General features: G+C 52.6%; 2 protein-coding genes across 2 annotated transcripts; one reads left to right on the forward strand and one right to left on the reverse strand.

Moving 5' to 3' along the window:
• Positions 1–8,857, forward strand: LOC144490269 (U4/U6 small nuclear ribonucleoprotein Prp31-like). The gene is made up of 4 exons (XM_078208048.1): positions 1–602; positions 3,860–3,988; positions 6,223–6,321; positions 8,535–8,857. Exons 1-4 carry the CDS (start codon positions 540–542, stop codon positions 8,661–8,663), a joined length of 420 nt encoding a protein of 139 aa, XP_078064174.1. The 5' UTR covers positions 1–539; the 3' UTR covers positions 8,664–8,857.
• Positions 8,858–15,205: 6,348 nt separating this feature from the next.
• On the reverse strand, positions 15,206–19,151 carry leng1 (leukocyte receptor cluster (LRC) member 1). Its single transcript, XM_078208049.1, has 3 exons — positions 18,923–19,151; positions 17,073–17,255; positions 15,206–15,730 (listed from the first exon to the last, which is right to left on the reverse strand). Exons 1-3 carry the CDS (start codon positions 19,052–19,054, stop codon positions 15,308–15,310), a joined length of 738 nt encoding a protein of 245 aa, XP_078064175.1. The 5' UTR covers positions 19,055–19,151; the 3' UTR covers positions 15,206–15,307.
• Between the last annotated feature and the right edge of the window lie 1,119 nt (positions 19,152–20,270).

The raw sequence follows: 20,270 nt of genomic DNA on the forward strand, positions 1-20,270 counted from the left end.
GATTCTTGTTGTATTAGCAGTATCTTCCTCTGCGTAGTTTGTCCGATCTCCAAGGCCACGATTGTTCGTCATTTATATCCTTGAAACAACATCACAGGTTTTGCACAAACAAGTTAACTAATCTACATACAGGTTTGTATAATACTTTATATCAGGATAAGATGAATAACGTATGATGATATATATATATGAATCTATGGTTATACAAAGACAGAAGGCATACATGTCAACTCCATCGTGTTAAACAAAGGTACATAAAAATGGAGACTGTTTAGCTTATTTCGAGCTGGGTTAATCGCATTTCTTGATAACAAATGGAGACAGAGGAATAGCTGTTCCTTTTATCTGGCACAGACATGAAAAACACCGAACTCTGACAAAAACATGGACTCTGCAGTGTTCTAAACAAAATCACAGAGTTCGGGTCTTAATGCTTAAGTGTGACAAAGTTCATTAACCCATTCCCGACTGCAGTGGACGTGGTTCCTTTAACTAATTGCCCCACCAGTAACTGGCCCTGTTCCCTCAGGTACCGCAAGATGAAGGAGAGGCTGGGGCTGACGGAGATCCGAAAACAAGCCAATCGCATGTGCTTTGGTGAGGTGAGGCCTGCTCCCCGCTGTTGGTCAGTGGGATTGTGAAGAAGTAGAATAATTGTGGTGGAGGCAGATTGAATCGAGGCTTTCGAGAGGGCATTGGGTGGTTATTGGAACAGAAACAACGTACAAGGGTGTGGGGGAATGGGCAGGACAATGGCACTCAGTCATGATGCTCTTTCAGAGACTGGTGCAGATACAATGGGCTGAATGGCCTCCTTCTGCATTGCAACAATTCTGTAAGATGCACTCTAATCTTGTATCGGTAACAGTGTGAATCCTGTGGTCAGCTGGAGGCTAATTGCCCTCAGGGACATTGCTAATGGTCAGCTAGAGGGTAATTGCCTTCAGGGATATTGCTAATGGTCAGCTAGAGGCTAATTGCCCTCAGGGACATTGCTAATGGTCAGCTAGAGAGTAATTGCACTCAGGGACATTGCTAATGGTCAGCTAGAGGGTAATTGCCGTCAGGGACATTGCTAATTGTCACCTAGAGGCTAATTGCCCTCAGGGACATGGCTAATGGTCAGCTAGAGGCCAATTGCCCTCAGGGACTTTGCTAATGGTCGGCTAGAGGGTAATTATCCTCAGGGACATGGCTAATGGTCAGCTAGAGGCTAATTGCCCTCAGGGACATAGCTAATGGTCAGCTAGAGGGTAATTGCCCTCAAGGACATTGCTAATGGTCAGCTAGAGGCTAGTTGCCCTCAGGGACATTGCTAATGGTCAGCTAGAGACTAATTGCTCTCAGGAACATTGCTCATGATCAGCTAGAGGCTAATGGCACTTGGACATTGCTAATGGTCAGCTGGAGGATTATTGTCCTCAGGGACATTGCTAATGGTCAGCTATAGGGTAATTGCCCTCAGGGACATTGCTAATGGTCAGCTAGAGGGTAATTGTCTTCAGGGACATTGCTAATGGTCACCTAGAGGCTAATTGCACGAAGGAATTGCTAATGGTCAGCTAGAGGCTAACTGCACGAAGGACATTGCTAATGGTCAGCTAGGGGCTAATTGCACTCGGACATTGCTAATGATCAGCTAGAGGATAATTGTCCTCGGGGACATTGCTAATGGTCAGCTAGAGAGTAATTGCACTCGGACATTGCTAATGGTCAGCTAGAGGATAATTGTCCTCAGGGACATTGCTAATGGTCAGCTAGAGGGTAATTGCCCTCAGGGACATGGGCCAATGGTCAGCTAGAGAGTAATTGCCCTCCGGGACATTGCTAATGGTCAGCTAGAGGGTAATTGCCCTCAGGAACATGGGCTAATGGTCAGCTAGAGGGTAATTGCCCTCAGGGACATTGCTAATGGTCAGCGAGAGGGTAATTTCCCTCAGGGACATTGCTAATGGTCAGCTAGAGACTAATTGCTCTCAGGAACATTGCTCATGATCAGCTAGAGGCTAATGGCACTTGGACATTGCTAATGGTCAGCTGGAGGATTATTGTCCTCAGGGACATTGCTAATGGTCAGCTATAGGGTAATTGCCCTCAGGGACATTGCTAATGGTCAGCTAGAGGGTAATTGTCTTCAGGGACATTGCTAATGGTCAGCTAGAGGCTAATTGCACGAAGGAATTGCTAATGGTCAGCTAGAGGCTAACTGCACGAAGGACATTGCTAATGGTCAGCTAGAGGGTAATTGCACTCGGACATTGCTAATGATCAGCTAGAGGATAATTGTCCTCGGGGACATTGCTAATGGTCAGCTAGAGAGTAATTGCACTCGGACATTGCTAATGGTCAGCTAGAGGATAATTGTCCTCAGGGACATTGCTAATGGTCAGCTAGAGGGTAATTGCCCTCAGGGACATGGGCCAATGGTCAGCTAGAGGGTAATTGCCCTCCGGGACATTGCTAATGGTCAGCTAGAGGGTAATTGCCCTCAGGGACATTGCTAATGGTCAGCGAGAGGGTAATTTCCCTCAGGGACATTGCTAATGGTCAGCTAGAGGGTAATTGCCCTCAGGGACATTGCCAATGGTCAGCTAGAGGGTAATTTTCCCTCAGGGACATTGCTAATGTTCAGCTAGAGGCTAATTGCCCTCAGGGACATTGCTAATGGTCAGCAGGAGGTCAGCAACTTAGGAGGGTGGGTCCACTTGACTCTGTGGGGGATGGCAGGGGGCATGTTCGTTCCAGCGAGGGTCCAGAGGAGAGAGTTGGCCTGGATTTGGATCTGGTATCAGGCTGGGTAGAATCGGTGAGCTGATGGGGGCGGGTGCCAGGTTTGAGGGGGGAGGGGGCCGGGTTTGGGGGAGGGGGCCGGGTTTGGGGGCGGGTGCCAGGTTTGAGGGGGGAGGGGGCCGGGTTTGGGGGAGGGGGGCCGGGTTTGGGGGAGGGGGCCGGTTTGGGGAGGGGGCTGGGGCCGGGTTTGGGGAGGGGGCCGGGTTTGGGGGAGGGGGCCGGGTTTGGGGAGGGGGCTGGGGCCGGGTTTGGGGAGGGGGCTGGGGCCGGGTTTGGGGAGGGGGCTGGGGCCGGGTTTGGGGAGGGGGCTGGGGCCGGGTTTGGGGAGGGGGCTGGGGCCGGGTTTGGGGGAGGGGGCCGGGTTTGGAGGAGGGGGCCGGGTTTGGGGGAGGGGGCCGGGTTTGGGGGAGGGGGCCGGGTTTGGGGGAGGGGGCCGGGTTTGGGGGAGGGGGCCGGGTTTGGGGGAGGGGGCCGGGTTTGGGGGAGGGGGAGGGGGCCGGGTTTGGGTGAGGGGGCCGGGTTTGGTGAGGGGGCCGGGTTTGGGGGAGGGGGCCGGGTTTGGGGGAGGGGGCCGGGTTTGGGGGAGGGGGCCGGGTTTGGGGGAGGGGACCGGGTTTGGTGAGGGGGCCGGGTTTGGGGTAGGGGGCCGGGTTTGGGGTAGGGGGCCGGGTTTGGGGTAGGGGGCCGGGTTTGGGGTAGGGGGCCGGGTTTGGGGTAGGGGGCCGGGTTTGGGGTAGGGGGCCGGGTTTGGGGGAGGGGGCCGGGTTTGGGGGAGGGGGCCGGGTTTGGGGGAGGGGGCCGGGTTTGGGGGAGGGGGCCGGGTTTGGGGGAGGGGGCCGGGTTTGGGGGAGGGGGGCCGGGTTTGGGGGAGGGGCCGGGTTTGGGGGAGGGGGCCGGGTTTGGGGGAGGGGGCCGGGTTTGGGGGAGGGGGCCGGGTTTGGGGAGGGGGCCGGGTTTGGGGGAGGGGGCCGGGTTTGGGGGAGGGGGCCGGGTTTGGGGAGGGGGCCGGGTTTTGGGGAGGGGGCCGGGTTTGTCGAGGGCCCTATTCTGAACTTTGCTGTGTCGGCAGATTGAAGAGGATGCCTATCAGGAAGATCTGGGCTTCAGCCTGGGGACACTGGGGAAATCGGGCAGCGGCCGCGTGCGAGCAGCACAAGCTAACGAAGTGACGAAGGCCAGAATCTCCAAATCCCTACAGGTGAGAGGGACGCAGGCATCACATGAAGCATCCTCACTCTGCCAACTGTAACCTCCTCCAACCCCCTCCGCCCCCCCCACTGCTCCTCTGGCTCCCCCGCCCACCCCCTCCCCCCCTCCCTCCTCCTCCCTCGGTACCCCCTCTCCTCCGCCCACCCCACCTCCTCCTACTCCTCCTCTGACCCCCCGTCCTCCCCTCCACCCCCCCCCCCCCCCCCCCCCCCCCCCTTACTCCTTGCTCTCTCTCTCCCCCCTCCCCCCCCAATTTGGCCACACTTGGAATACTGTGTACAGTTCTGGTCACCCTATTTTAGAAAGGATATTATTAAACTAGAAAGAGTGCAGATAGTTTGGAGGGATGTCAGAAGTTGCAGCGAGACATAGATAGAATGCAAGACTGGGCGGAGAAGTGGCAGATGGACTTCAACCCGGATAAGTGTGTGGTGATCCATTTTGGCAGATCCAATGGGATGAAGCAGCAGTATAATATGAAGGGTACCATTCTTAGCAGTGTAGAGGATCAGAAGGACCTTGGGGTCCGGGTCCATAGGACTCTTAAATCGGCCTCGCAGGTGGAGGATGCGGTCAAGAAGGCGTACGGCGTACTGGCCTTCATTAATCGAGGGATTGAGTTTAGGAGTCGGGAGATAATGCTGCAGCTTTATAGGACCCTGGTTAGACCCCACTTGGAGTACTGCGCGCAGTTCTGGTCACCTCATTACAGGAAAGATGTTGAAGCCATTGAAAGGGTGCAGAGGAGATTTACAAGGATGTTGCCTGGATTGGGGGCATGCCTTATGAGGATAGGTTGAGGGAGCTTGGTCTCTTCTCCCTGGAGAGACGAAGGATGAGAGGTGACCTGATAGAGGTTTACAAGATGTTGAGAGGTCTGGATAGGGTAGACTCTCAGAGGCTATTTCCAAGGGCTGAAATGGTTGCTACGAGAGGACACAGGTTTAAGGTGCTGGGGGGTAGGTACAGAGGAGATGTCAGGGGTAAGTTTTTCACTCAGAGGGTGGTGGGTGAGTGGAATCGGCTGACGTCGGTGGTGGTGGAGGCAAACTCGTTGGGGTCTTTTAAGAGACTTCTGGATGAGTACATGGGATTTAATGGGATTGAGGGCTATAGATAGGCCTAGAGGTGGGGATGTGATCGGCGCAACTTGTGGGCCGAAGGGCCTGTTTGTGCTGTGGCTTTCTATGTTCAATGTTCTAAAAGATTTACTAGGATGCTACCGGGACTTGATGGATTGAGTTATAAGGAGAGGCTGGATAGACTGGGACTTTTTTCTCTGGAGCGTCGGAGGCTGAGGGGTGATCTTATAGAGGTCTATTAAATAATGAGGGGCACAGATCAGCTAGATAGTCAATATCTTTTCCCAAAGGTAGGGGAGTCAAAAACTAGAGGGCATAGGTTTAAGGTGAGAGGGGAGAGATATAAAAGTGTCCAGAGGGACAATTCTTTCACACAGAGGGTGGTGAGTGTCTGGAACGAGCTGCCAGAGGCAGTAGTAGAGGCGGGTACAATTTTGACTTTTAAAAAGCATTTAGACAGTTACATGGGTACGATGGGTATAGAGGGATATGGGCCAAATGTGGGCAATTGGGACTAGCTTCGGGGTTAAAACTGGGCAGCACGGACAAGTTGGGCCGAAGGGCCTGTTTCCTATGACTCTAAGTCAACCACATTGCTGTGTGTCTGGAGTCACATGTAGGCCAGACTGGGTAAGGACGGCAGATTTCCTTCCCCAAAGGACATTAGTGACCCAGATGGGTTTTCCCCACAACCGACAATGGTTTCATGGTGTTCAGTAGATTCTTAATTCCAGATATTTTTTATTGAATTCAGATTCCACCGCCTGTCGTGGCGGGATTCGAACCCGGGTCCCCAGAACATCCACTGAGTTTCTGGATTAATAATCTGGCGATAATACCACTAGGCCATCGCCTCTCCATGAGCCTGGAGTGGGTCCAAAGCTCTGGAATTCCCTCCCTAAATCTCTCAGCCTCTCTCTCCCTCTCTCTCTCTGTCTGTCCCCCTCGTGACTCTTATCGGTCTCTTACTGGTCTGCCTAACCGACAGGCAGTTATTTAGGAAATGGTTCGAGTTGGAGAGAGGGTGGGCTCAGGGATGGGAGATATGTTCAAACCTGTGCTTGGTGAACGTCATGTCTCTGACTGGTTTTTGTACCATCGTTCCTGGCAGCTGTGACCTGTGTTCTCTCCATCCTTACAGCGAACACTGCAGAAACAGAGCATGGTGTATGGAGGGAAATCGACCATTCGGGATCGCTCGTCAGGCACTGCTTCTAGTGTAGCCTTCACACCCCTTCAGGTAAGGCCGGCTTATAGAGGAACAAATACAGTGCGCTGGGATCACGAGGGTTAGCCCCAGTTACACATCAGAGAAATCAGCCAGGGTTCCTGCTCCTGATCCCTGTCCAGTGACCCCTGGGTTAGAGAGAGAGGGGAAATCAGCCAGGGTTCCAGCTCCTGATCCCTGTCCAGTGACCCCTGGGTTAGAGAGAGAGAGAGAGGGGAAATCAGCCAGGGTTCCTGCTCCTGATCCCTGTCCAGTGATCCCTGGGTTAGAGAGAGAGGGGAAATCAGCCAGGGTTCCAGCTCCTGATCCCTGTCCAGTGACCCCTGGGTTAGAGAGAGAGAGAGAGGGGAAATCAGCCAGGGTTCCTGCTCCCGATCCCTGTCCAGTGATCCCTGGGTTAGAGAGAGAGAGGGGAAATCAGCCAGGGTTCCTGCTCCTGATCCCGGTCCAGTGATCCCTGGGTTAGAGAGAGAGGGGAAATCAGCCAGGGTTCCTGCTCCTGATCACTGTCCAGTGATCCCTGGGTTAGAGAGAGAGGGGAAATCAGTGAGGGTTCCTGCTCCTGATCCCTGTCCAGTGATCCCTGGGTTAGAGAGAGAGAGAGAGGGGAAATCAGCCAGGGTTCCTGCTCCTGATCCCTGTCCAGTGATCCCTGGGTTAGAGAGAGAGGGGAAATCAGCCAGGGTTCCTGCTCCTGATCCCGGTCCAGTGATCCCTGGGTTAGAGAGAGAGGGGAAATCAGCCAGGGTTCCTGCTCCTGATCCCTGTCCAGTGATCCCTGGGTTAGAGAGAGAGGGGAAATCAGTGAGGGTTCCTGCTCCTGATCCCTGTCCAGTGATCCCTGGGTTAGAGAGAGAGGGGAAATCAGCCAGGGTTCCTGCTCCCGATCCCTGTCCAGTGATCCCTGGGTTAGAGAGAGAGAGGAAATCAGCCAGGGTTCCTGCTCCCGATCCCTGTCCAGTGATCCCTGGGTTAGAGAGAGAGAGAAGAAATCAGCCAGGGATCCTGCTCCCGATCCCTGTCCAGTGACCCCTGGGTTAGAGAGAGAGAGAGAGGGGAAATCAGCCAGGGATCCTGCTCCCGATCCCTGTCCAGTGATCCCTGGGTTAGAGAGAGAGAGGAAATCAGCCAGGGTTCTTGCTCCTGATCCCTGTCCAGTGACCCCTGGGTTAGAGAGAGAGAGAGAGGGGAAATCAGCCAGGGTTCCTGCTCCTGATCCCTGTCCAGTGATCCCTGGGTTAGAGAGAGAGAGAGAGGGGAAATCAGCCAGGGTTCCTGCTCCTGATCCCTGTCCAGTGATCCCTCGGTTAGAGAGAGAGGGGGGAAATCAGCCAGGGTTCCTGCTCCTGATCCCTGTCCAGTGATCCCTGGGTTAGAGAGAGAGGGGAAATCAGCCAGGGTTCCTGCTCCCGATCCCTGTCCAGTGATCCCTGGGTTAGAGAGAGAGAGAGGGGAAATCAGCCAGGGTTCCTGCTCCTGATCCCTGTCCAGTGATCCCTGGGTTAGAGAGAGAGGGGAAATCAGCCAGGGTTCCTGCTCCTGATCCCTGTTCAGTGATCCCTGGGTTAGAGAGAGAGGGGAAATCAGCCAGGGTTCCTGCTCCTGATCCCTGTCCAGTGATCCCTGGGTTAGAGAGAGAGGGGAAATCAGCCAGGGTTCCTGCTCCTGATCCCTGTCCAGTGATCCCTGGGTTAGAGAGAGGGGAAATCAGCCAGGGTTCCTGCTCCTGATCCCTGTCCAGTGATCCCTGGGTTAGAGAGAGAGAGGAAATCAGCCAGGGTTCCTGCTCCTGATCACTGTCCAGTGATCCCTGGGTTAGAGAGAGAGGGGAAATCAGCCAGGGTTCCTGCTCCTGATCCCTGTCCAGTGATCCCTGGGTTAGAGAGAGAGAGGAAATCAGCCAGGGTTCCTGCTCCTGATCCCTGTCCAGTGATCCCTGGGTTAGAGAGAGAGAGGAAATCAGCCAGGGTTCCTGCTCCTGATCCCTGTCCAGTGATCCCTGGGTTAGAGAGAGAGGGGAAATCAGCCAGGGTTCCTGCTCCTGATCCCTGTCCAGTGATCCCTGGGTTAGAGAGAGAGAGAGGGGAAATCAGCCAGGGTTCCTGCTCCTGATCCCTGTCCAGTGATCCCTGGGTTAGAGATCCCAGGGTTCCTGCGACGGCTTTGCGGGTGAAGGGCGTGAGGAGGGATATGAAGCCTTTTTAAACCCTTTGCACTCCCTGCAGGGTCTGGAGATTGTGAATCCGCAGGCAGCCGAGAAGAAGGTAGCAGAGGCCAATCAGAAATACTTCTCCAACATGGCGGAGTTCCTGAAGGTGAAGCGGGAGAAAGAGGAGAAGCTCAGGTTGTTTTGAGTGGCCTTGCTGGAACGTTCCGGGCTGATCATGGGACTGAGCTCCGGATCCGGATGAAGCCGTGCAGGATGGGACTATCCCCTCACTGGGCGTGACAGGGTCGTTCTCAGCGGATTGTTATCCGCAGGACACTAACGTCCTCCATGACGTTTTTATATTTATGAAAGAAACTGAATAAATGTTTTCTTGTTTAATGTGGCTGTGCTGTTGGTGCACCAGCATCCTCCTCCCCTCTGCCCACATCCTTATAGAGCCTTGCTGTTCGAGAATAGAGGTGTGGCTGCTACAAACTGTCAGAGGATGCAGGGACGGTGTCTCTGTCAGATAGGGTGTGGGTGGAAGAGGGAGAGACAGACTATCGCGGACGGATGAGGGGGGCAGAGAGATGGACAGATTATCACGGTGGGGGCGAGAGAGACGGACTGTTTCAGGAAGGGAGGGAGAGAAGGACTGTCACCAAACGGGGGAGGGAGAGACGGACTAGCACCAAGAGAGGGGAAGAGACAGACGTTCGAGGTGGGTGCGGTGCGAGAGAGAGAGTTGACCTGTCTGTTAAAAAAGGGTAAGGGAGAGAGAGAAAAACACTGACTCAACAAGTTGGACAGAGCCCAGCAACAGGAAGCGTGGCTGATTTCCCTTCTCTCTGTTTATTCAGCAGGGTAAGGACCACCCACTGTGTAACTGTGCAGAGACACTGTTTATTCAGCAGGGTAAGGATCACTCACTGTGTAACTGTACACAGTCACTGTTTATTCAGCAGGGTAAGGATCACTCACTGTGTAACTGTACAGAGTCACTGGTTATTCAGCAGGGTAAGGATCACTCACTGTGTAACTGTGCACAGTCACTGTATATTCAGCAGGGTAAGGATCACTCACTGTGTAACTGTACAGAGTCACTGTTTATTCAGCAGGGTAAGGATCACTCACTGTGTAACTGTACAGAGTCACTGTTTATTCAGCAGGGTAAGGATCACTCACTGTGTAACTGTACAGAGTCACTGTTTATTCAGCAGGGTAAGGATCACTCACTGTGTAACTGTACACAGTCACTGTATATTCAGCAGGGTAAGGATCACTCACTGTGTAACTGTACAGAGTCACTGTTGATTCAGCAGGGTAAGGATCACTCACTGTGTAACTGTACAGAGTCACTGTTTATTCAGCAGGGTAAGGATCACTCACTGTGTAACTGTGCAGAGTCACTGTATATTCAGCAGGGTAAGGATCACTCACTGTGTAACTGTACAGAGTCACTGTTTATTCAGCAGGGTAAGGATCACTCACTGTGTAACTGTGCAGAGTCCCTGTTTATTCAGCAGGGTAAGGATCACTCACTGTGTAACTGTGCAGAGTCACTGTTTATTCAGCAGGGTAAGGATCACTCACTGTGTAACTGTACAGAGTCACTGTTTATTCAGCAGGGTAAGGATCGCTCACTGTGTAACTACAGAGTCACTGTTTATTCAGCAGGGTAAGGATCACTCACTGTGTAACTGTACACAGCCACTGTTTATTCAGCAGGGTAAGGATCACTCACTGTGTAACTGTACAGAGTCACTGTTTATTCAGCAGGGTAAGATGTGGAGGAAGAAATTGCTAAGCAGATTATGGATATGTGTGGGGGTCACAGGGTAGTTGTCATGGGGGACTTTAACTTTCCAAATATTGATTGGAACCTTTGTAGGTCAAATAGTTCGGATGGGGCAGTTTTTGTGCAGTGTGTGCAGGAGGGTTTCCTGACACAATATGTGGATAGGCCGACAAGAGGTGAGGCCACATTGGATTTGGTACTGGGAAATGAACCGGGCCAAGTGTTAGATTTGGTTGTGGGAGAGCACTTTGGAGATAGTGACCACAATTCGGTGTCTTTTGTTATTGCAATGGAGAGGGATAGGGCCGTACGGCAGGGCAAGGTTTACAATTGGGGGAGAGGTAATTATGATGCGATTAGGCAAGAATTAGGGGGCATAAGATGGGAACAGAAACTGTCAGGGAAAGGCACTAATGAAAAGTGGAACTTTTTCAAGGAACAAATACTGAGTATCCTTGATAGGTATGTCCCTGTCAGGCAGGGAGGAAATGGCCGAGTGAGGGAACCATGGTTCACGAAAGAGGTGGAATGTCTTGTGAAAAGGAAGAGGGAAGCTTATGTAGGGATGAGGAAACAAGGTTCAGATGGCTCGATTGAGGGTTACAAGTTAGCAAGGAATGAGCTGAAAAAGGGGCTTAGGAGAGCTGGAAGGGGACATGAGAAGTCCTTGGCGGGTCGGATCAAGTAAAACCCCAAGGCTTTTTACTCTTATGTGAGGAATAAAAGAATGACCAGGATGAGGTTAGGGCCGGTCAAGGACAGTAGTGGGAACTTGTGTATGGAGTCAGTAGAGATAGGCAAGGTGATGAATGAATACTTTTCTTCAGTGTTCACCAAAGAGAGGGGCCATGTTTTTGAGGAAGAGAAGGTGTTACAGGCTAATAGGCTGGAGGAAATAGATGTTCGGAGGGAGGATGTCCTGGCAGTTTTGAATAAACTGAAGGTGGATAAGTCCCCTGGGCCTGATGAAATATATCCTAGGATTCTTTGGGAGGCAAGGAATGAGATTGCAGAGCCTTTGGCTTTGATCTTTGGGTCCTCACTGTCCACGGGGATGGTGCCAGAGGACTGGAGAGTGGCGAATGTTGTTCCTCTGTTTAAGAAAGGGAATAGAAATGACCCTGGTAATTATAGACCGGTTAGTCTTACTTCGGTGGTTGGTAAATTGATTAAAAAGGTCCTTAGAAAGATGCGGATTAATCCAGGATAGTCAGCACGGATTCGTGAAGGGCAAGTCGTGCCTCACAAATTTTATAGAATTTTTTGAGGCGGTAACTAAGTGTGTTGATGAAGGTAGGGTAGTTGATGTCATATACATGGATTTTAGTAAGGCGTTTGATAAGGTCCCCCATGGTCGGCTTATGATGAAAGTAAGGAAGTGTGGGATAGAGGGAAAGTTGGCCGATTGGATAGGTAACTGGCTGTCTGATCGAAGACAGAGGGTGGTGGTGGATGGAAAATTTTCGGACTGGAGGCAGGTTGCTAGCGGAGTGCCACAGGGATCAGTGCTTGGTCCTCTGCTCTTTGTAATTTTTATTAATGACTTAGAGGAGGGGGCTGAAGGGTGGATCAGTAAATTTGCTGATGACACCAAGATTGGTGGAGTAGTGGATGAGGTGGGGGGCTGTTGTAGGCTGCAAAGAGACATAGATAGGATGCAAAGCTGGGCTGAAAAATGGCAAATGGCATTTAACCCTGATAAATGTGAGGTGATTCATTTTGGTAGGACTAATTTAAATGTGGATTACAGGGTCAAAGGTAGGGTTCTGAAGACTGTGGAGGAACAGAGAGATCTTGGGGTCCATATCCACAGATCTCTAAAGGTTGCCACTCAAGCGAATAGAGCTGTGAAGAAGGTCTATAGTGTGTTAGTTTTTATTAACAGGGGGTTGGAGTTTAAGAGCCGTGGGGTTATGCTGCAACTGTACAGGACCTTGGTGAGACCACATTTTGAATATTGTGTGCAGTTCTGGTCACCTTACTATAAGAAGGATGTGGAAGCGCTGGAAAGAGTGCAGAGGAGATTTACCAGGATGCTGCCTGGTTTGGAGGGTAGGTCTTATGAGGAAAGGTTGAGGGAGCTAGGGCTGTTCTCTCTGGAGCGGAGGAGGCTGAGGGGAGACTTAATAGAAGTTTATAAAATGATGAAGGGGATAGAGTGATAGACTATTTCCTCGGGTGGATGGAGCTATTGCAAGGGGGCATAACTATAGGGTTCGTGGTGGGAGATATAGGAAGGATATCAGAGGTAGGTTCTTTACGCAGAGAGTGGTTGGGGTGTGGAATGGACTGCCTGCAGTGATAATGGAGTCAGACACTTTAGGAACATTTAAGCGGTTATTGGATAGGCACATGGAGCACACCAGGTTGATAGGGAGTGGGATAGCTTGATCTTGGTTTCAGATAAAGCTCGGTACAACATCGTGGGCCGAAGGGCCTGTTCTGTGCTGTACTGTTCTATGTAAGGATCACTCACTGTGTAACTATACACAGTCACTGTTTATTCAGCAGGGTAAGGATCACTCACTCTGTAACTGTACAGAGTCTGTTTATTCAGCAGGCTAAGGATCACTGTGTAACTGTACAGAGTCTGTTTATTCAGCAGGGTAAGGATCGCTCACTGTGTAACTGTACAGAGTCACTGTTTATTCAGCAGGGTAAGGATTACTCACTGTGTAACTGTACAGAGTCACTGTTTATTCAGGGTAAGGATCACTCACTGTGTAACTGTACAGAGTCACTGTTTATTCAGGGTAAGGATCACTCACTGTGTAACTGTACAGAATCACTGTTTATTCAGCAGGGTAAGGATCACTCACTGTGTAACTGTACAGAGTCACTGTTTATTCAGCAGGGTAAGGATCACTCACTGTGTAACTGTACAGAGTCACTGTTTATTCAGGGTAAGGATCACTCACTGTGTAACTCTGTACAGTCACTGTAGAGTGTGGTTTAAAGGACAACGCATGAACAGACCATCTGGCTCACCAAGCCTGTGCCAACACATGTCACCTTTGTAAAGACCTCCTGCCTCTGCGGTCCATATACCTCTATCCGCTGCCTGTATCTGCCAAGGTGCCTCAGAAATGTTGCTATTGTATCGGCTTCTCCCACTTCCTCCGGCAGCGCATTCCAGGCACTGACCTCCCTCGGTGTAAAAACCTGCCTCTCGCATCTCCTTTCAACTTTCCCCGTTTTATGTCCCCTCGTAATTGACCTTTCTACTCGAGGGTTCTGACTATCCAAGTCTCTCATCATTGTGTAGACTTCTATCAGGTCGCCCCCTCAGTCTCTGACGTTCCAATGAAAACCAACTTTCTCCAACCTCTCCTCATAGCTAATACCCTCCATACCAGGCAACATCCTGGTAAACCTTTTCTGTACCCTCTCCAAAGCCTCATCATCCTTCCGGGAGAATGGCGACCAGAACCGTACGCAATATTCCAAATGTGGCCTAACTAAAGGTCTATCCAGCTGCAACAGGATTTGCAAATTTTATACTCAATACCCCGACTGATGAAGGCAAGCGTGCCGTACGCCTTCTTCACCATCTTATCCACTTGAGTTTCAGGGTGGACTTGTACGCCCAGATCCCTCTGTATGTGACTACTTCGAAGGGATCTGCCATTTACTCGATACTCCCCTCCTGCGTTAGACTTTCTAAAATACATCATCTCTCATTTGTCCAGATTAAATTCCATCTGTCATTTCTTCACCCAAGGCTCCAATCTGTCGATATCCTGCTGCATCCTCTGGCAATCCTCCTATCTGCAGCCCACCCAATCTTTAGTAAGTTTGTGGACAACACAATCATGCTACCTACATCCTCCAAATCATATTTACATAAATAAAAAGCTCTGTATCTAACCCCGTGCTGTACCTGTCCTGGGAGTGTTTGATGGGGACAGTGTAGAGGGAGCTTTACTCTGTATCTAACCCCGTGCTGTACCTGTCCAGGGAGTGTTTGATGGGGACAGTGTAGAGGGAGCTTTACTCTGTATCTAACCCCGTGCTGTACCTGTCCAGGGAGTGTTTGATGGGGACAGTGTAGAGGGAGCTTTACTCTGTATCTAACCCCGTGCTGTCCCTGTCCTGGGAGTGTTTGATGGGGACAGTGTAGAGGGAGCTTTACTCTGTATCTAACCCCGTGCTGTACCTGTCCAGGGAGTGTTTGATGGGGACAGTGTAGAGGGAGCTTTACTCTGTATCTAACCCCGTGCTGTACCTGTCCTGGGAGTGTTTGATGGTGACAGTGTAGAGGGAGCTTTACTCTGTATCTAACCCCGTGCTGTACCTGTCCTGGGAGTGTTTGATGGGGGACAGTGTAGAGGGAGCTTTACTCTGTATCTAACCCCGTGCTGTACCTGTCCTGGGAGTGTTTGATGGGGACAGTGTAGAGGGAGCTTTACTCTGTATCTAACCCTGTGCTGTCCCTGTCCTGGGAGTGTTTGATGGGGACAGTGCAGAGGGAGCTTTACTCTGTATCTAACCCCGTGCTGTACCTGTCCTGGGAGTGTTTGATGGGGACAGTGTAGAGGGAGCTTTACTCTGTATCTAACCCCGTGCTGTACCTGTCCTGGGAGTGTTTGATGGGGACAGTGTAGAGGGAGCTTTACTCTGTATCTAACCCCGTGCTGTACCTGTCCTGGGAGTGTTTGATGGGGACAGTGTAGGGGGAGCTTTACTCTGTATCTAACCCCGTGCTGTACCTGTCCTGGGAGTGTTTGATGGGGACAGTGAAGAGGGAGCTTTACTCTGTATCTAACCCCGTGCTGTACCTGTCCTGGGAGTGTTTGATGGGGACAGTGTGGAGGGAGATGATTTCTGTATTGGGGAGTTTTAGATAGAGTGACTCCCGATTTCTCTGTGGTGAGTGCGCGCGATCGGTGATGGAATGGCTCCAAACCGCACTGTCCCGTGGAATTGGGATAAAAACGGAATCTCACTTCAGTTTGACACCAGTAGATTTATTGAAAAGAAACATTACGGCATTGCCCCCACCCACGCCTTCCCCTGGGGTCACCTCCCCCCCCCCCCCCCTTCCCCTGGGGTCACCTCCTGTCCCCCTTGTGTCGCCGGTTGCTGAGGTAGGGGTGGAACTGTGAGTTGTACGCTCGCTTCCTCTCGTCCATCTCCGGCTGTGGTGTCTCTGCGGTGCGCCCCCTCAGCAGTGCCTCAGCCCGTGCCCTCTCCACCTCCTCTCGCCGGAGTCTCTCGGCCCGCAGCCCCTCGCCCGCTCTCCTCCCCGTACCGGCAGCCAGCCCTTCGCTGGGGGAGGCTTTCCCGCCCTTCCGCAGGAGCTGTTTCACCACCACCAAGGGGTCCATCTGCTTTTTCAGTCGCCTGTCCTTCTCCCCAGTGCCAGCGTCCGCCTGCTGGCTGGGAGCTTCCTGGTACCAGGGCTTGGTGGTCTGTGCCTCGGAGGAGCTCTGTCCGAGGTAGGTCAGCAGGCCCAGGGCTCGCTCTTGCTTTTCCTGGATGTGGAGGGAAGGAGGAACAGGGAGAGGGAGGGAAGGAGGAACAGGGAGAGGGAGGGAGAGACATAAAGACAAGCAATCAGGGAGAAACAGAGAGGGAAAGACAGGCAGAAAGATGGAGAGGAGTGGGGGGGACAGAGGAACAGGAAAAGCCACACAAAGAAGGGGGGTGGGGCAGAGAAAGCATCCACATGATCAATATACTCAAAATCTCAAGATTCCTCTTCTGTCACACCAAACCCCAGGTAACATTGCAGGGGACATCTCCCCATGGCGAGGAGGGAGGACTGACACAGCATTTACCCCAGGGAATACTGGACAGGGATCAGGAGCAGGAACCCTGGCTGATTTCCCCTCTCTCTCTCTAACCCAGGGATCACTGGACAGGGATCAGGAGCAGGAACCCTGGCTGATTTCCCCTCTCTCTCTCTAACCCAGGGATCACTGGACAGGGATCAGGAGCAGGAATCCTGGCTGATTTCCCCTCTCTCTCTCTCTAACCCAGGGATCACTGGACAGTGATCAGGAGCAGGAACCCTGGCTGATTTCCCCTCTCTCTCTCTAACCCAGGGATCACTGGACAGGGATCAGGAGCAGGAATCCTGGCTGATTTCCCCTCTCTCTCTAACCCAGGGATCACTGGACAGGGATCAGGAGCAGGAACCCTGGCTGATTTCCCCTCTCTCTCTCTAACCCAGGGATCACTGGACAGGGATCAGAAGCAGGAATCCTGGCTGATTTCCTCTCTCTCTCTAACCCAGGGGTCACTGGACAAGGATCGGGAGCAGGAACCCTGGCTGATTTCCCCTCTCTCTCTAACCCAGGGGTCACTGGACAGGGATCGGGAGCAGGAACCCTGGCTGATTTCCCCTCTCTCTCTCTAACCCAGGGATCACTGGACAGGGATCAGGAGCAGGAACCCTGGCTGATTTCCCCTCTCTCTCTAACCCAGGGATCAGGAGCAGGAACCCTGGCTGATTTCCCCTCTCTCTCTAACCCAGGGGTCACTGGACAGGGATCAGGAGCAGGAACCCTGGCTGATTTCCCCTCTCTCTCTAACCCAGGGATCACTGGACAGGGATCAGGAGCAGGAACCCTGGCTGATTTCCCCTCTCTCTCTAACCCAGGGATCACTGGACAGGGATCAGGAGCAGGAACCCTGGCTGATTTCCCCTCTCTCTCTAACCCAGGGGTCACTGGACAGGGATCGGGAGCAGGAACCCTGGCTGACGTCCATTGTGAAAGGGGGTTGGCGGGGGGCTGCTGTGGACCAGGTTGTTTGACATTCAGTCCCAAGTACAGACACTGATTCCCCCCACCCCCCTCCCCGGGACCTCACCCTCTCCTGCCGTTTCTCTGCTTCGTGCTCCTTGCTGCCCGTCTTGGTCGTGCTGCCGCTCTCCACCTCAGCGAAGAAATTGATGTTTCGTGGGGGTCCCTCGGAACTCGGGAGGGCGAGTGTCTCCCTTTGAGATCCAGGGAGAGCCCGCCGGGCTCTGCTGCGAAGAAAATCGGTCCTTGCCTGTAAAGAGGAAGAGCTTTCATCAAGGTGCAACTCACTCTGTACTGAGTGAAACTACCTCTACACTGCCCCCCTTTCAAACACCTGTAGATACTCCTCCAGCCTCCCGGACTGCCTGGATCCACTACAGTTTACCTATCGCCACAACAGGTCCACAGCAGACGCCATCTCCCTGGCCCTGCACTCAACCCTGGAACACCTAGATAACAAGGACACCTGTGTCCGACTCCTATTTATTGACTACAGCTCAGCCTCAACACCATTATTCCCACAAAACTCATCTCCAAACTCCGTGGCCTGGGCCTCGGCTCCTCCCTCTGCGACTGGATCCTGAACTTCCCAACTCACAGACCACAATCAGTAAGGATAGGCAACAACACCTCCTCCACGATCATCCTCAACACCGGTGCCCCACAAGGCTGTGTTCTCAGCCCCCTACTATACTCCTTATACACCTGTGACTGTGCGGCCAAATTCCCCTCCAACTCGATTTTCAAGTTTGCTGATGACACCACTGTAGTGGGTCGGATCTCAAACAATGACAAGACAGAGAATCTGGTGAACTGGTGTGGCAACAATAATCTCTCCCTCAATGTCAACAAAGTGAAGGAGATTGTCATCGACTTCAGGAAGCGTAAAGGAGAACATGCCCCTGTCTACATCAATGGGGACGAAGTAGAAAGGGTCGAGAGCTTCAGGTTTTTAGGTGTCCAGATCACCAACAACCTGTCCTGGTCCCCCCCATGCCGACACTATAGTTAAGAAAGCCCCACCAACGCCTCTACTTTCTCAGAAGACTAAGGAAATTTGGCATGTCAGCTACGACTCTCACCAACTTTTACAGATGCACCATAGAAAGCATTCTTTCTGGTTGTATCACAGCTTGGTCTGGGCTCCTGCTCTGCCCAAGACCGCAAGAAACTACAAAAGATCATGAATGTAGCCCAGTCCATCACGCAAACCAGCCTCCCATCCATTGACTCTGTCTACACTTCCCGCTGCCTCGGGGAAAAGCAGCCGGCATAATTAAGGACCCCCACGCACCCCGGACATTCCCTCTTCCACCTTCTTCCGTTGGGAAAAAGATACAAAAGTCTGAGGTCACGTACCGACCGACTCAAGAACAGCTTCTTCCCTGCTGCCGTCAGACCTTTGAATGGACCTACCTCGCACTAAGTTGATCTTTCTCTACACCCTAGCTATGACCGTAACACTACATTCTACACCCTCTCCTTTCCTTCTCTATGAACGGTATGCTTTGTCCGTATAGCATGCAAGAAACAATACTTTTCACTGTATGTTAATACATGTGACAATAATAAATCAAATCCTCCAGGACCCTGGTGGCACTGAGGGTCAAACCCACTCAATCTTTCCAAGTAGTCCTTCAGGCTACTGGTGGAGCTGTGGGTGAGATTCAATGAGTCCTCCCAGTGAGTCCTCCTGACCATTGGTGGCGCTGTGGCTGACACTCAGCTGGTCCTCGCATATACTTCTCCCAGCCTACAGTGGCGCTGTGGGTCAGACTCAGTGAGTCCTCCCATTTTCTCCTCCGGCGTCCAGGTGGCGCTGCAGCCGCCCCTCTGACGGCCCACTGCCGGGACCGCGCATGTGCAGTCGCTCCGTCCCAGCCCAGCCGCCTCGGGCGGCCATTTTCTCTGCCTCACCTCCCGCTCCGCCATGTCCGCCCTCTGCCGCCGCTCCCGCTCCTCGGCCGCCGCCCGCTCCTCATCCCGCCGCACCCGCTCCACATTGTCTTTGTTGCGGACGTGCCAGCTCTTCTTAGGCAGGATGTTCATGCTGCTGTGTTTCTGCCCTCCGACTTCGGGATTTTTCCCCGAGTGAAGTCAAGATGGCGGCTGGACGACGCCTCTTCTGATTGGCTCAGCGCGAAGCGCATGACGTCACTCTTCCCTGCTCCCCATTGGCTAGGCGCCCTGTCAATCATCCGTGGAACAGGCTGCTGGTCACAGCGCCATCCCAGGCCGGGAGGAGTAACTGGGAGGACTCAGTCCGTTTCAGCCATCTGTTGTGCAGGTCCCCCAAGTAGAGGACATAGCTGAAAACAGCCTGCAGCATCACCTCTAGGCTGGAGGACACAACAGCACCTCCACTGGGCTGGAAGACACCCACCAAGAGCAGACTGCAGCGCCCCTGAGTGTCTCGGAGGACTCTTCACTCAGAATCAGAGTCCCTGCAGTGCAGAAGGCGGCCATTTGGCCCATCGAGTCTGCACCTGACCACAATCCCACCCAGGTCCTATTCCCGTAACCCCACATATTTACCTGAGCTAGACCCCCCCCGATTTGAGGGGCTATTTAACACGACCAATCAACCTAACCCGCACATCTTTGATACTGTGGGAGGAAACCGGAGCACCCGGAGGAAACCCACGCAGACACGAGGAGAATGTGCAGACTCCACACAGACAGTGACCCGAGCCGGGACTCGAACCCAGGTCCCTGGTGGTGTGAGGCAGCAGTGCCAACCACTGTGCTACCCTATTATTCTCGCATGTATTAGTATATAGTGAGAAGTATTGTTTCTTGCACGCTATACAGACATACCATTCATAGAAATCATAGAAACCCTACAGTGCAGAAGGAGGCCATTCAGCCCATCGAGTCTGCACCGACCACAATCCCACCCAGGCCCTACCGCCACATATTTACCCGCTAATCTACACATCCCAGGACTCTAAGGGGCAATTTTTAACCTGGCTAATCAACCTAACCCGCACATCTTTGGACTGTGGGAGGAAACCGGAGCACCCGGAGGAAACCCACGCAGACACGAGGAGAATGTGCAAACTCCACACAGACAGTGACCCGAGCCGGGAATCGAACCCGGGACCCTGGAGCAGTGAAGCAGCAGTGCTAACCACTGTGCTACCGTGCCGCCCATAGAGAAGAAAAGGAAAGAGTGCAGAATGTAGTGTTACAGTCACAGCTCGGGGTGTAGAGAAAGATCAACTTAGTGAGGTAGGTCCATTCAAAAGTCTGGCAGCAGCAGGGA

The sequence above is a fragment of the Mustelus asterias genome, unplaced genomic scaffold, assembly GCF_964213995.1.
Source record: "Mustelus asterias unplaced genomic scaffold, sMusAst1.hap1.1 HAP1_SCAFFOLD_3093, whole genome shotgun sequence".
Taxonomy (NCBI): domain Eukaryota; kingdom Metazoa; phylum Chordata; class Chondrichthyes; order Carcharhiniformes; family Triakidae; genus Mustelus; species Mustelus asterias.